The 16863-nt window shown below is 41.8% G+C and overlaps 2 protein-coding genes across 2 annotated transcripts in view; both read left to right on the forward strand.

The window, feature by feature from the left end:
• LOC127537274 (lactase/phlorizin hydrolase-like) overlaps positions 1–3006 on the forward strand; it is a 28509-nt gene extending 25503 nt beyond the window's left edge. The window contains exons 5-6 of the mRNA XM_051959429.1: positions 217–346; positions 2982–3006. Coding sequence (XP_051815389.1) covers positions 217–346; positions 2982–3006 — 155 coding nt within the window. The remainder of the gene's footprint in view (positions 1–216; positions 347–2981) is intronic.
• Positions 3007–3706: 700 nt separating this feature from the next.
• LOC110946526 (lactase/phlorizin hydrolase-like) lies at positions 3707–13897 on the forward strand. Its single transcript, XM_051959430.1, is given in 11 exon segments — positions 3707–3957; positions 3960–4366; positions 4448–5096; positions 5194–5397; positions 5521–6744; positions 6973–7241; positions 7383–7673; positions 8069–8267; positions 8454–8644; positions 9181–9287; positions 13879–13897. Coding segments are annotated over 11 exon segments (3753 nt in total). The 5' UTR covers positions 3707–3764.
• Positions 13898–16863: the final 2966 nt, after the last annotated feature.

Genomic DNA, 16863 nt, shown 5'->3' on the forward strand with positions numbered 1-16863 from the left:
ATGGCCATCAACTTGAGGCCATGTTTCTTGCAGGCCCCATGACCAACCAACAGGTGATGGGCCTCAACGGAGAAACGTCTGACAAGGCATTGCTGGACACCTTTGACTGCAGTCATCCCATAACTCCCGATTCTACAAAGTACTTCGAGAACCTCAAGAGCCGAGGGGTGACTCACTTCAAGGTACCACTGTCATGGACTCAGCTCCTTCCTTCAGGCCTCCCCAGCCAGCCCCAGCAGGCTGTGGTGAACTGCTACCAGACCCTGATGAAGCAGCTGCACCAGGTGGGACTTGAGCCTCTGGTCATCCTTCATGGATCCACTGTACCAGACTCTCTGAGATCAAGGTATGGAGGCTGGGAGAGCAAGGAGCTGGTACAGATGTTTCAGCAGTATGCAGAGTTTGTTTTTGTCGAGTTTGGAGACCTGGCAAAGACCTGGGTGACACTGAGTAGCTTGGATGAGCTGAACAGTGCTGACCTGCAAAACGCTCTTCATGCACATGTCAATGTCTACCGCCGCTACCACCAACTGTTTCCAGAGAAAGGTAGGAGATCAAGATTATATTTTATTCTGTGCTGAGTTTGAGTAACATGATTAGACAATAAGCTCATGTTTTATTGACAGTGTAGTGTTTATAACATCCCTATACTGTCTGATATGCAAATATTTATCTGTATACAGTATGATATCATTCATGCTTTGCAGTCCATCAAAGTTTGAAACCACGTTTCAGTAGTTTTGTCGTAGCATCAGATTTACACATTGCACACATGCACACAAAGTTAGGTTCAACATCTAAATAAGAGATAAAGTCCTCTCAGCCTATTTACATTATGTATTAAAATACCTGTTTACAATGTAATCCCATGACTGTATTTACATATATACTTTAGCTTGTAATCACATTTCACAGGAGTTGTTTTTTTTTAATCTTCTGTTGTTGTCTATTTTTATTAAATGCATCTTAATTATGGATGTGCTCTATGAAATAACAGTTTCTAATAACTATTAACCACATGTCCCAAAGGTCATGATAACAGAGATTAAATAATGCAGGCGGAGATGAATGTAACCTCCCAGTCTGATGTGTTAGGGAAATGGTAAATTAATAACTGAATCAATCTTTGTGCAGGTGGACAACTATCGGTTGCGGTAAAGGCCAGTAAAATTCCTGACATCTGTGACACCCAAGTGCAGGTAAGATTAAACAGTCACATAACACAAAACATACAGTTAACCCTTACATACCATTCGTATATACCTTCACAGTGTGGCCCAGGTTAATTTTGACCTGGACAACAATTTTCCTCATAGTTATTGTCTATACCACATTTTAAACTACAGATGTATTGAGAATGTCTAAATAGCCTTTGTCAAATTAATAAATGCATGATCAATCCTTAATATATGTTTCAGAGAACAGGGACAGTGTATTTTTTAAGTTTTACAGCGCTCATTTTTGGAGAGAAACATCTACTATTCATCTACTATTAATATATACAATGTCATGTCCTGTTTTACATAAGACATAAAAACATAAAACTCATAATGATTTAAATGTAGTTTATGGGATATGAAAATGGCATAAACATTTGGGAATTTGGGAACTGCTGGAATTTTCAATAGAACCATGTTGTCACTGCTATATCATGAAAAATTAGAATTATCAGAATTAACTCAACATTTAACGCTCAGAACACAAAATATTAAATAATAAAAAGCTAATTAGAAACCAGTGGCTGCAATCAAAGCAGTGGTAGGAAACTTTATGTGTGCAGAACTTAGTGTGGAACTAACCCTAACCCTCTTCATCAGAGGGACTGTAAATCAGAATTTTCTTTCACATTGTCTTCCTGCTCTGCCACATCCTCCTCCAAATCACTGTCAACCTCCTCATCTTGGAAAATCAAATCAAGGGCCTGTTGCACACTAAGTCTGCCATGCCATGATGTCAGTCACTGAAATGGCAACTTAAGGGCCTTCACAATGGTATCAATGCCCCACTACCACCCTACCAACCCAAACTGACACAAATTTGTTACTTTGTAGATTATTTTATTACATTGCAGATGTCTGTGTTTGTGTTGAGGCATCTTCTGACCTCTGGATGACTTGTGTTTCCTTTGTGCACAGTATATGATCACTTCTATGCGGTTTTGCTATCGCACTGTTTCGAGATTTCTCCATGCCCCTTCAAAGACCAGCAGGTGTCTGCCTCTGCTGGAACCCGGGTTAATGTGGTGGGAACACAGACAAATTTAGTGACAGTGTCGAGTTCCCCCTTGAACTCTGTCACCACTGTCCCATAAAAATACATGCAAACATGGCCTGCACAATTTCACACTTTCAAGATTCCCTAAAACCGCCATTTTCCTTGATTTTACCCACTGATTGATCGAAAAACCATCTCAATGGATACGGGTCAAATTTGACCCAAAACAGATTCAGTGTACAAAAATTTGAAGCACCTGTACAAAAGCATGTAATTTTAAAATACTTTATTTTTGGGTCATGAGGAAAAGTTTCAGGCTGAAAGAAAAACATTTAGGGAAATTTTTACTGCTGTCAAATGTAAAAACGGGTTAGATTTCACCTAAACAACATGAAAAGTTGAACAGTAAAAGTAAGAATTGTGTTCAGAAGCACTACACCACTTGCTATGTTACAATATTTTCTAATATGCAGTATATAGCTGTTTAAGGAACATGTGAAGTTAATTTTGTTTGGGAAAAGCAACATGCATTCCATGTTCAGCTACACTCCCATTTCTGCACCTGTGTTTCAGACATATTTAGATTTCCTGTCCATTAAAGTTCAATATGACTGCGCCGCTGGACAATACTTGGCCAAGGAGCTACAAAGTGTGATGGTATGTCACAGGTTATTTTAAAATATAGTTTCCATTCATCAGGTACATGGTAAGCCTGCTCTGTCTGATTGTGGGGATGTTGTAACACGAATGTTTTTGTTTTCGTTCAGGGAAAATGTGGAGACACACCCATAGTAATTTATGAGCTGAATACGGACAACTGTTCTCCTCATGAGTTTCGGTCAGATGCCAAACTCTTAAAGGGTAATTAGAAGTCACGACCTTCATATTAAAAAAAAATTGTTAAAAAGCAAAATGTACAGCTGATCAATATTTTGATTTGCTCTCTTGTAAAAGCATATAACTAATTCTTGTATGTAATATTTGGCAGTGAAACTTAGAAATGTACTTTATACCTTGACAAGGCTACATTTGTGTACAACTGTCATGTTTAGCATCTCAGATTCATTGATTCTGATAATGACAGAAACATGCAAAAGTGACTTTTCTTATTATACTTTTACAGAAGTGAGTAACAGAGGCCAAACTATTGTTGGAACTGACGTGGTGAATATGTTATCTCTAGTTGATTCCAATCCAAAAAGGTATGGGCACACCGTCTCAATCAATGCTTTTTATTTATTTGTACTATTTTGTACATTGTAGATTAAAACTGAAGATTAACATTTTTGTTTGTGTGCAACATAAATCCATGTATATATTGTTTTATAGTTTTGATGTGTTCAGCATTAATTTAAAATATATCAATTAAATAAATACAATTGAATGAGAAAGTGTTATCAATAAATCCGAACATCCGCAACTAACCTTATTTTCTTGTTCCTTCGATGGTCACACAATAACATCAAAGAGATGCCTTGGACAACAGAAACAATCTACTTACATCATCATGTTCAACGACTTACTGCAACACATGGAACCATTTTTCCACCATGTCCTCGTCTGTGCGAAATGCCTTCCTGAAGGAATCCTTCCCTTCTGATTTCCAGTGGGCCACCTCCACGGAGTCCTTCAAGGTTGAAGGAGGCTGGGTAGCAGATGGGAAGGGAGAAACCATTTGGGACCGTTTTGGTCATGAAGATCAAGCCTTTCAAAATCAGACCGCTGACGTCGCATGTGACAGTTACAACAAATAGATTACGATGTCTACCTCCTGCGAGGTCTTCAAGTCAACACCTACCAGTTCTCCATCTCCTGGGCCCGTATTTTCCCCTCAGGCCACCGAGGCCGCCTATCAGAAAAAGGGGCTCTCTATTATGACAAGCTGATCAATGCTCTCATTGAATCTGGCATACAACCTGTTGTCACTCTCTATCACTGGGATCTGCCTCAGGCACTCCAAGATGCTGGTGGATGGACCAATCCGTCCATTATTGAAGCTTTCAAGGACTATGCAGACTTCTGTTTCTCCAGGTTTGGAGACAGGGTCAAGACCTGGAACACATTCAATAGTCCCTGGGTGGTGAGCCATGCTGGGTATGGTACTGGTGAGCATGCCCCTGGAATAAATGACTATGTGGTTTCTTCCTATCAGGTAAGAGAAATGACATTATAATAGGCTTATTAATTTTTTTCATTGTTGTTCTGGTCCATTGACCATATTTTGCCTTTTCAGGTCACCCACAATATGCTCAAGTCCCATGCTGAAGCCTGGCATGTCTACAATGACAATTACAGGAGGACACAAGGAGGGAAAGTGGGTATTGCACTCAACTCTGACTGGGCTGAACCCAGAGACTCTACTCTACCTGCAGACGTAGCAGCTGCAGATCGCTACCTGCAGTTCATGCTGGGTTGGTTTGCACACCCTATATTTGTAGATGGAGATTATCCTGCACAACTCAAAACTCAGATTGAACTGAAAGGAAATAAGTGTCCCGGCTCTGAGCCTGCAAGACTTCCAGTTTTTACTCCCTCAGAGAGCCAGAGGATACTTGGAACTGCTGACTTTTTTGGACTGAACCACTACACGTCCCGGTTGGTCAGTGACAGTGATGGTGGCTGCACTCCTGGTCCTCAGGGAGTGGGTGACTTCCAGGAAAGCACAGACCCTTCATGGTCTTCCACAGCTTCTGACTGGATCGTTTCCAATCCTTCGGGACTGAGAATGCTTCTAAACTATATTTCCAAAGAGTACTTGAATGTTGTCAAAGTGCCCATCTACATAACTGGGAATGGGATGCCAACAGAGTACAGTGGGGACACTTTCAATGACAACAGCAGAATCGAGTACATGAGGGGATACATCAATGAGGCCTTGAAAGGTTAGTGTCTGAGATTTCTCTGATATAAAAAACATTTATTAAACATAGTTGGTATAAACTTCCATCTTTAATGTGCTGTTTTGTGTCCATTTCGTAGCAATACTCACTGATGGAGTGAATGTGCAGCGATTCACAGTGCAGTCACTCATGGATGGATTTGAGGGAAAACAAGGCTACAGTGAAAGATTTGGTCTTCATTATGTCGACTTTGAAAGTCCAGACAGGCCGAGAACCCCAAAGCAGTCTGCGTATTTCTATTCACAAGTTATCGAGCAAAACGGTTTTGCTTTGAAGAAAGCTGATGTTTTTGAAGGGGTGAAGATGCATCTCCCTCGCCGTGCACCAGCTTTACCACCATCAGAGGTTCCATCTAAATCAAAGGTCGTCTGGGAGAAATTCTCACATCAGTCAAAATTCGACAGACACATGTACCACTATGGCACATTCCCACAAGACTTCGGTTGGGGAGTTTCGTCTTCAGCTTACCAGATTGAAGGAGGCTGGAATGCTGATGGAAAGGGGCCCAGTAACTGGGATGTGTACACTCACAAACCTGGCTCTACTGTTGCTGATGCAAATGGAGATGTAGCCTGTGACAGTTACAACAGACTTGATGAAGACCTCTACATGCTTAGAGCTCTGAGAGTGAAGTCATACAGATTCTCTTTGTCCTGGTCCAGGATCTTTCCTGATGGTACTCGTTCCTCTCTGAACCAGAAAGGTGTTGACTATTACAACAGACTCATTAACGGCCTGTTAGCAAATAAAATCACTCCCATGGTGACAATTTATCATTGGGACCACCCTCAAACTTTGCAAGACCTTGGTGGCTGGGAGAATGCAGGCATGATTGACAGTTTCAATGACTTTTGTGACTTCTGCTTTGCCACCTTTGGTGACAGAGTGAAACTGTGGATGACCATCAACCAGCCTCACTCAATTGCATGGCTAGGATATGGTCTTGGAACGCTCCCACCAAAGATTAAGAATCCAGGAATTACACCATACATAGTTGCACACAACTTGATCAAAGCTCATGCCAAGGCTTACCATACATATGATGACAAGTATCGTGCATCCCAAGGAGGTCTAGTATCCATTGCCCTCAATGCAGACTGGATTGAACCAGAAGATGCCAATGTTCTTCGTGATGTGGAATCTGCTGACCGTGCACTGCAATTCCAACTGGGTTGGTTTGCACATCCCATTTTCAAGAATGGTGACTATCCTGATGCAATGAAGTGGAAAGTTGGAAACAAAAGTGAACTCGTAGCTCTTTCAGAGTCAAGACTACCATCCTTCACTGAAGAGGAAAAGAACTACATCAAGGGAACTGCTGACATGTTCTGTATAAATCATTACACTACAAAGGTAGTAAAATTTGCTACAGGTCAGCTTTCCCCTCCATCGTATGATCAAGACAGGGACGTGTTAGAAACAGAGGAACCTGATTCACCAACTACGGCCTACGCAGGACAACGAGCTGTGGCATGGGGCTTGAGAAGACTCCTCAACTGGATCAAGGAGGAGTATGGAGATCCACAGATTTATGTTACCGAGAATGGCATGCCTTCACCATATCCTGTCACATTTGATGACATAGAGAGAGTATTTTACTACAAAACCTATGCCGATGAGGTTTTAAAGGGTGAGTTGCATTATGTTCATTAAGTAGTACTCTACACTCTGCAGCTAAACTCTGGTTGACATGTCAACGAGCTCTCTTAAATAATATACCCATTAGACATACACATTTATTTCCCGTCATTTTTGACCATTGTGTGTAATTTCATATTATAATACACTAGTTAAGGCTATATGTCCACAGAGCTCCATATTATTGCGAATTAAATTATCTCTCTCCTATAATTCGCAGCTCAAAATCTTGACGGTGTAAACGTGAAAGGATACATGGCAACATCTCTCATGGATTCTTTTGACTGGTTTAATTCATACAACTTTTTGTTTGGATTGCACCATGTTGACTTCAAAAACCCAAACCGGCCGAGGACAGCCAAGTTCTCAGCTCTCTATTATTGTCAGGTCATAAAGGACAATGGTTTCCCAGTAACAGAAGATGAGACACCACTTTATGGAGATTTTCCGAACGATTTTGCCTGGAGCACTGCCAGTGCCGCTTTCCAGGTAGGCAATACCATCCCAAATCTGTTTCAACAGTGGCAGAAAGAACTTCAGATTGCTATGGCACATGGGAGTGGAGTAGAGTTGGGGTGGGATGCAGAGGGTGTTCACCATTTTTTGTAATACTGCTTTTTTATGTTTCAGGTTGAAGGGGGTTGGAGAGCCGATGGAAAAGGAATGAGTATCTGGGATAAGTTTTCCCACACTCCTGGGAGAGTGGCCAATGGCGATAATGGCGATGTTGCTTGCAATAGTTACAACAAGCTTGATGAAGATATTGAGGCCCTGAAGAAGTTGAAAGTGACCCACTATCGCTTCTCTGTATCCTGGCCCAGAGTGCTTCCTGACGGCACTACTAACAACATTAATGAAGCTGGACTCAACTACTACCACAGATTACTGGATGCTTTGAAAGCTGCAAATATTCAGCCCCAGGTAAACAGTGTTGTTAGTATGACTTCAACTAATGCAATGGATGTTCAAAACATGTCTGATCAGAATGGGCCGATTGCTTTCCTTTCAGCATTGCTGCTTACAGCTTCCTTGATGTCAGTGACAACCGCTCATATAAACTATCTCAATATGACTGAAGTAGGCTATTAAAACATTACCACTGAAGCTCAAATTAGCTGGTACCTCCTTAGGTAAAATCAGCATCACAGAGAGAAGAGGTTAATTCCAGACTACAGGTCATTTTCAACTACATGAACGTACAGGCTGTGAGGGCTCCTTTTCTTAGCAGCAGCTTCTTTCAGAAAAAATCAGCGATCTGTTAAAAGTGTATCAAAGTTATGACTGTAACATGCATTTTTCTCTCATCCTTTTATCAGCTGACACTGTACCACTGGGATCTTCCATTAGCGCTTCAAAGAATTGGAGGCTGGGAGAATGACATCATTGTCCAAAGATTCAGAGAATATGCAGATGTTTTATTCAGCAGACTTGGAAGTAAAGTAAAGATCTGGATCACCCTCAACGAACCCTGGATTGTAGCCCTCCTTGGATATGGATATGGTAACTTTGCTCCAGGTAACCAAGCAACTTTTTGTTCTTTTGATGCTCTCTGCTTTGAGTGATTTTAATCACCAACTGTGAAGAAAAGCTGTAAATATATCTGGTGGAACTAAACACAAATAGACGAAGTGAAGGCAAATCATGATTGGCTGTACAACATTTTATGTTAAATGTTATCTGTCCTAATTTCAAATGTTTCAGGCGTTCAGGGTAAGCACTACAACGTAGCTCACAACCTAATCAAAGCCCATGCTGAGGCCTGGCATCTCTACAATGACAAGTATCGAGCAACGCAAAATGGCATCATCTCCATTACTCTCAATTCTGATTGGGCTCAACCAAGGAACCCATATAAGCAGCAGGATGTGGATGCAGCCAAGCGCTACTTGGAGGTAATAACAACAGATGTCAACAGCAGAACTGGGTCTGCCACTTTTTACTGTGTTCCTTCACCTTTACTGTTTACTTGCTGTTTTTAAGAGTCAGGATGTCAACTGGGGCTGCACAGTGGAGAAAGTGGTTAGCACTTTCGCCTTGCAGCAAGAAGATCCCGGTTCGAATCCCGGGGTGGGCCTGCAATCTTTCTGCATGGAGTTTGCATATTCTCCCTGTGCATGCGTGGGTTTTCTCCGGGCACTCTGTCTTCCTCCCACAGTTCAAAAATATGCTGAGGTTAATTGACTATTCTAAATTGCCCGTAGGTGTGAATGCGAGAGTGATTGTTTGTCTGTGTATGTGGCCCTGCGACAGACTGGCGACCTGTCCGGGGTGTCCCCTGCCTTCGCCTGAGTCGGCTGGGATGGGCTCCAGCACCCCCTGCGACCCTAGTGAGGATAAAGCGGTGTATAGAGAATGGATGGAAGGATGTCAACTGGTTTTCGCTGTATTTGTCTTCAACTAATCACTTAACATGAACTTTTTTCTGCAGTTCTTCCTTGGCTGGTTTGCCCATCCCATCTTCAAAGGCGATTATCCTGAAATAATGAGAACAACCATTCGTGAAAGAAGCCTTGCTGCAGGCCTCCCTCAATCACGGTAAATGAACAATAGTACAGGGTGTACTAGGACAATGGCTAGACGTGTGAGGTTGAAGTCTTAACCAATAATAACCCTTTTATCATCTGGTTAAGTAAACTGAAGTTATTTCCTGGATAAGTTTTGAAAAAAAAAACCCAACTGTTTCTTAATTTAGGCTTCCAGAATTTACCCCTGAGGAAATCCAAAGGATCAATGGGACTCATGATTTCTTTGGCTTAAACCATTACACCAGTGTTCTTGCATTCCATATTGATGTGGGAAATGTACAGGACTATGATTCTGACAGGTAAGTTGGAATGAAAAAGGTAACATTTGATTCCTGTTTTCTTTGTACTGCAAAATACCTGAGTAGAAGACGTGTTAGAATGTTTAGCTTCCTGTTTCAGTGATACATTTGTGGATATGTACCTAGAAGTGTTTATTTTTGTACTGGACAGCAAAGACTCAATCCAGAGTTATAAGCGAAACTGATCCTGTGCTGTGCTATCCAATCCCATATTTAGGGCTACTGCAACAATGAGCGACCGCACTTGGCTTGAAACTGGTTCCGTCTGGCTGAGGATCACTCCATTTGGATTTAGGAAGCTTCTCGAATATATTAAGGATGAGTATGGAAACCCACCAATCTATGTCACAGAGAATGGTGTCTCAGAAGAAGGACCAGTGGACTTGAATGATGTCCACAGAAAGTACTACTACGAGAACTACATTAACCAGGGCCTGAAAGGTACAGTAGTCAATGTAGAATGAAGAGTGGACAGATTTATTGGACTTTTACTGCATAGATTCTTTTCATCCCTTGTATTTAAAATGAATGGTTTGTGTAAGAGAAAGGCCAACAACAAATAGTTATCCAAATCCACTGAGCCAGTTTGAATGTTTTTGATTTATACTGTGAACTTGCAAGCTAAATGTATTCTTGTTGTCGTCTCAGCCCGTGTTCTGGATGGAGCCGATCTGAGAGGCTACACAGCCTGGTCGGTAATGGACAACTTTGAGTGGGCCGAGGGCTATGCAGAGCGATTTGGACTTTTCTTTGTGAACCGTTCAGACCCTGCTCTGCCTCGCATTCCGAAAATGTCAACATCTCTCTATAGCTCCATCATCAACTGCAATGGCTTCAAAGATCCAGCTCTCGGACCCCATGAGTGCATGACCCCTGACACATCGAAGAAATAATTCAAAATGGAGAGAATGTGAGAAAAGCTTCGGAACAAAGTCAAAACCAGCCACAATTCTTTTTTTTTTTTCAGATTTAATGCAACAATGTAGAAGAGCTGTGCTGTTTAACATTTTGAGCCAAATAGCCTCTACATTAGTCAGCGCTCTATGACAAATACCTGTGAAGATGTGCTGCTTGCCACCAGTACAGAGAGAAATAAAACCTTCACAATTTGTTTTTATTTGTCACAAAATGTGCTCTGTAATTTATTATGATGCTAGCTGGTGCAAATGTGGTTGTAGATTATAATTAAATAAACGTTAAATTTATAAGTGATGATATATTGCATGTCGAACATGGTTTTCATGTGTATAATTTATATATAATGTAATGCAGGAACTTAACACACCTTAATTCATATTTATTATTTGTTGTTCCCCTTTTATGTGCTGTTGCCTTTACAGACAGAAATATGTGAAAAATGTAAAATAAAATGAATTGCTATGTAACAAATTGAATCTGTATCCCAATAAACTTGAAAGCAAAAACTAACAGTTTGAAATTGAATTCTGTTGCATTAAAATTGTATTTGATCCTCACTGAACATTCACCTCTATACATTTAATTTTCATAATTATATCTTGAAATTCAGATTCACATTCTGTGTTTAGTAAGTCTTTGGATCCATGAGCCATGATGACTGTCACACCCTCTTTGTCAAAGTGGTGTGACCAATGCTGCTTCAGCATTCAGTAATATTTAAAGCTCGTGTCCGGAGTTTCCGTTTGTTTTCAATTTATGTATCATTGTTTAACAAAGCTTAAATGTGTTAGTCTAGTTCGACACTATAATATAATGTTAGTATGACGCGATATGAAAATGTATTCATGAGCTCCGCCTTCCTCTCATAGACCCCCATGTTATTCCAAAAAGCGCCGGTCGCTGCCGAACAATCAAGTTCGAGCTTCAGCTTTGTCATGCTGTCAATCAACGGTTACGCGCACAGCAAGCAAGCCCATGCAGAGGTGGGCGAGCTACGCACTACGCAACCGTGGGCACATTTGTTTTGCTTGTGGAGGAGAGAGCATCAGGGATCAGCAACTTCCAGAAAAGTTACCAATCCCATGGCTTGTCAGGCCAAGAGACTGCAGGACGTTTTTTGGCTCGGGGTGCTCGCGTCGCTCCCCGACCACGGCCTCCATAGCCCGCCTGACGGTTTCGTTTAGATGCCTGACCTCTGGAGGAAGATGTTGGGGCGTCTGGGACATACTCTTCGTCAGAGGAGTCATGCAATTCTGAACTCTAGATAGAAATAAATAAACAATGTAACACATATACACGCGTAAATGCACTAAGTTTGATAAACAACGTCATCGAGAGGGATACACGAGTGTAATTACATATTGAAACTTTACTCGTTCGTCCTCGCAGATTCATGTTATTTTGGTATTAGGACAAGTTAGACTCAATACAGAATTCTAACGTAATTCCTTAGGAATTACGTTTATTATTTACTAAATGTACTAAATGTAGAAGAGTGGAAAACAGCAAAACAGGCAAGATGCTGCAGCACTCCGGGCACTCCTGTCAGGTACTGTGCGCGTGCACAAATAAAGGGGCGAAATCAGAGGGAGGGTGGGACCAACAGTGTTTTGGGAGACGCTGCGATTCAATCTCCGGACACGAGCTTTAAGCAATAGTTTCTTTTAACAAAATAAACAATTTAATTATAGTGTTTTCATGTTTGTCAGCATCAATAAATGACCTCTGGATGGTGCCAGTAAATTATTTTCCAAGGAGACACCAACTGTGACTCTGCTGTTAAAACATGTCACAGTTTAACAGTTCCTATACGTCAATATTTAACTAACAAATAAGATTATGCTAAATATGTGTATCAAATGAGCGCCACAGTCTCCTGAATTTTTCATCCATACACATTACTCTTTTACTTTGACAAAATCATCCCACTCCCACCTGCGAATATACCTACTTCTGGTCTCCAGGGTGATGATGATTAAGTGGTGCATAGATGGATGGATGTGCAGTAAAGAAAACGTGACTGACAGTCTGCAAAGTGTCAATATGAATTTAAATTCAATGATTAAAATGCAGTGATACAGTGTTTTATAAGCAAGAATAGGACTAAAAGGTAATATTCTGACACCTGGGGTGCCCAAACATATGTTAAAATAGAAAAAGATTAAATAAGATAAATTCTAAAAAAATTTGTGTTTTCACAATTTGTTTCAAGTAGTCCACCAGAGGGTGACAAATTTCCTTCTGAAATTGCTGACTTTGTCTTGTCAGTGTTTCATTTCCCCATCCATCCATCCATCCATCCATCCATCCATCCATCCATCCATCCATCCATCCATCCATCCATCCATCCATCCATCCGTTTTTAACATTTTTTTGTTGCCAATGAGCAGAAAAGTTAAAAGTTAGATTTTACAGCTGGGTTTCCATCCAAATGCAGCACTTTTTTTTTTAGAAAAACTAATTCATAGCAAATATGCAAAAGAAAAAACATATTCTGCTAGTCTTTAAAATTGGTAATCAATCCGAATACTTGGTAGTGTTATTTCATAGGTCAATCAGTCAAACATTTGCATGATAGTGCAACAAGGTGACTTAATTAAAAGACTGCCAGTCAACCTTCAAATGGAGAACAACAAGACAGAATAGATTTTTTTATTATTTTTCTTTTTTTTATTTCACAAATTAATTTGGCAAACCCTCCTCAACACTAAACCACAATAAGTTTTGTGTCTGTTTTTGTATTTTTTACCACTTCAATAGATGTTGGAATTATATGCTTCATGTACATCACAGTTTAATGCTTTGCTGTGCATTTTTCCATGTTTCTATGCTGATTTATTAACCATGTGGCACTGCTGAGGTGTTATTGAAGCCAATATTGCTTTGATAGTGGCCTTCAACTCATCTATATGATATCCGGTGTTTCTCATCTTTTGCTTGACAATATCCCATAGATTCTCGATGAGCTTCAGGTCATGTGAGTAGCTGGCCAGTTAAGCGCCGTAATATCGTGGTCAGAAAAACCATTTGGTAATTGTGACATAGTGGGCAGGTGCTATGCCCTGTAGGAAACGGAAATCGAAATCTTCACATATCTTTGTGACGACCCTCCACCTGGAAACCAGGTGTCTTCCCAGAGCTGAGTCAGGGGTCAGGGTCATCAGCTGATTGAACCACACCTGGGATCAAGTGGCTCAGCTACTCAAACCTCTCTCACAACAGTCAAGGGGCCTCTCTGTGACAGGAGCTGTGGCCTGCTGGAGCTCCAGCTGCATGGTTTTGAGTGTTTGGTTGCTGTCACCATTTCACATTTGTGGTGGTTTTTTGTGACAATAAACCTTCTTTTAGTCACCATACTGTTGTTGTCTCCCTGTTTTGTTGCAGCTTCGGAGCCAAGTTGTAACAAATAGGGGCTTGTCCACACTCTGGTAAACCAGGTAAATGTCTGTGGCTTGCTAGTGTTCTTGAGGAACTACATGCTCTGGTTATTTGGAGACAACGTGTGTGGTGAGTATTTTTCTGGAGTTAAAAAGCAGCCCTTGGCAAGTTAAATTATTTTGTAGATTGGCTCAGAGGACAGGTTGTCACCAGGCTTGGATGCTGGAGTTTCTGGCTCTGAGTTCTGTTGCTTCTGTGGCTGTACAGCGGTGGTAAGTCGCTGTGGTTCTGTCCCTGTTAGGCTTCAGAACGAACTCCCTTGGAGTCCGTTGGGGGGTCAGTAGTGTGGTGAGAACGTGGTTTGAAGCAGTTGTCTCAGGAGCACGTCTGAGGCTGCAGGTGGAGTCGCTGATCCTCGGTTGCTTCGCCGGGCCAGCGGGAGTTAGTGCATAAATACCCACCACAAGTACCACCTGAAGACTAGGGGGAGGTCAGCTAGATTCTATTGAGGCAGTTAGAGGGACGAGCCACAGTGACCAGTTAGCTGTTTTAGCTGCAGGAAGTTTACTGTTAAAGAGCAGTGTAATCAGGTTAGTGTTGGGTTGTGCAGTTGGTCTGTTGCTGTCATGGCTTCAATGGAGGATTTTCTGAAAGCTCCATCAGAGGAGTTAGTGGATCGCTGTTCACGGGAGCAGCTTATGAAAATAGCAGAATACTTCAAGATGGATATTGGTGATAAAAGATCTAAAGAGAACGTGAAGTGCATCTTGAAAGTAAATCTACTCGATGCAGGAGTTCTCCAGCCTAAGGTTCAAGCGGTTGAGGATGGTTTAGACTCCGGTGAGGCTGCTGCTCCTGGTGAAGCTGTTCCGAGCAGCTTGACATTTGAGCAACATGAGAGGTTGCTGCTGTTACAGGTCGAGCTAAAAAGACTTGAGCTGGAGGAGCGGAGACTGAGGTTGTGGGTCAGACTCCTGGAGGTTCATTTCATCCTCCACATTCATTTGATGTGTTGGCATTTGGTTCCCCAGTTTTGTGAACATGATACTGACACATTTTTTTTCCTCTGTTTGAGCGAGTGGCTGAGACCAGAGTCTGCTCTGATGCTGAGAAGACATTACTCTTGCAGAGTATTTTGTCAGGTAAGGCTCAGGAGGCATATTGTGCTCTCAGTGTGGCAGACAGCAAAGTCTATGCTTTGGTCAACCAGGTGTCTTCCCAGAGCTGAGTCAGTTGTCAGCTGATTGAGCCACACCTCTGATCAAGTGGCTCAGCTACTCAAACCTCTCTCACAACACTCAAGGGACCTCTCTCTGACAGGAGCTGTGGCCTGTGGGAGCTCCAGCTGCATGGTTTTGAGTGTTTGGTTGCTGTCACCACTTCACATTTGTGGTGGTTTTGTGTGAGAATAAACCTTCTTTTAGTCACCATACTGTTGTCTCTCCGTTTTGTTGCAGCTTCGGAGCCAAGTTGTGACAATCTTGTTAGCAGATGAAAGCACGAAGTTCTGTTATCTCATAGTAAATGGCTTTGTTGACTTTAAAATTGACAGAACCCAGTGAACTAACACCAGCAGAAGACGTGGTACCCGAAATTATCACAGATTGCAGAAACTGCTCACTGGATATAGAACTCTTTTAAACTCTGTGCCTCACCTTTAATCTAAAGAGGACTTTGGACCACTGAGCAGCAGTCCAGTTCTTTTCTTCCTTAGCCCAGGTAAGGGGCTTCTGTCTGTTTGTTGGCTGTCGATACTCTGACACCAGCTTCAGTTCACTGTCTGTGAAACTGTCCCACATTCTTGAATAGACTTTTCTTGATCACCCTCTCAAGGCTGCAGTCATCCCTGTTGCTTGTGCACCTTTTCCCATCACATGCTTCTCTTCCAGTCAACGTTTCATTAATATGCTTCCATACAGCAGGCAGCCAACAGCAGCATTTTCTGCAGTTAACTTCTGTAGCCTACCCTCCTTATGGATGGTGTTAGTGTACATCTTCTGGACAACTTTCAAGTAGGCATCTTCCCCATTATTGTGTTCTGCTGGGTACTTTGAGTCCTGACATTCATGTGGATGTTTGCCATGTACCACCCACCCACAACCATACATTGCAGGTCTGGCAACCCTCACCCCTCTATTGCAAGAGCAGTCCTTGCCACTTCCCACTTGCAGCAGGACAATGAACCCCGACACACCACAAAAAACTATTCAGGAGTGGCCCGGGGAACACGACAGAGCTGGGTTCCACACTCCAGATCCAAATCTTATTGAGCAGCTATGAGATCTATCAGGATAAGCCTGATCTAGATAAATCCCACCCTGCAACCCACAAGATTCACTGCCCCCATCCCAGTGCCACATCTCCAAAGATCCTGTGTCCATGCCCCACTGTGTCAGAGGAGTTTTACCAGTATAAAGGGGACCAACACAATATTAGGCAGGTGGTCACAATGTTACGCCTGATCAGTGCATATATGGAACTAGACCGAAAGATACACGGTAATTATGCTGTTGGAATCGTATAGTCATCCCTCACCATATTGTGGTTGACTTTTCGCGATCTCACTGTATCGCAGATTTTTAAATTGTATATATCTAATTATGTATCAAGAGTTTTTTGCTATTTCCAGGGATTCTTCCTCCTTGTCTCTCCTTCTTCCTGTCTTAATCATCTGTCTCTCTTGCATCTCTCTCACTCATCCTGTCATCTCTCTCCCTCTTGTCTCTCTCCATTTCTTGTCCCTCTGGCTCCCTCTGTTTGCATCTGTTGATCTCTGCATCTGTCTGCCTGTCTCCCTTGTCTCATTCACCTGCCTGCCTGCCTGCTTACCGTAACACACGAAATTAAAAAAAAAACATTTTGGAGAGGACCTGATATATCAATAGAATATTTCACCGATGCCATTTTAAATATTCGGAGTTAAGGAAAAAAGCAAAACAAAACAGTTTTAAGCAAGTAGAAGGCCCGCTGATGACTTGAAATGGTGTAACC

The sequence above is a fragment of the Acanthochromis polyacanthus genome, chromosome 14 (genome assembly GCF_021347895.1).
Source record: "Acanthochromis polyacanthus isolate Apoly-LR-REF ecotype Palm Island chromosome 14, KAUST_Apoly_ChrSc, whole genome shotgun sequence".
Classification (NCBI taxonomy): Eukaryota; Metazoa; Chordata; class Actinopteri; family Pomacentridae; genus Acanthochromis; species Acanthochromis polyacanthus.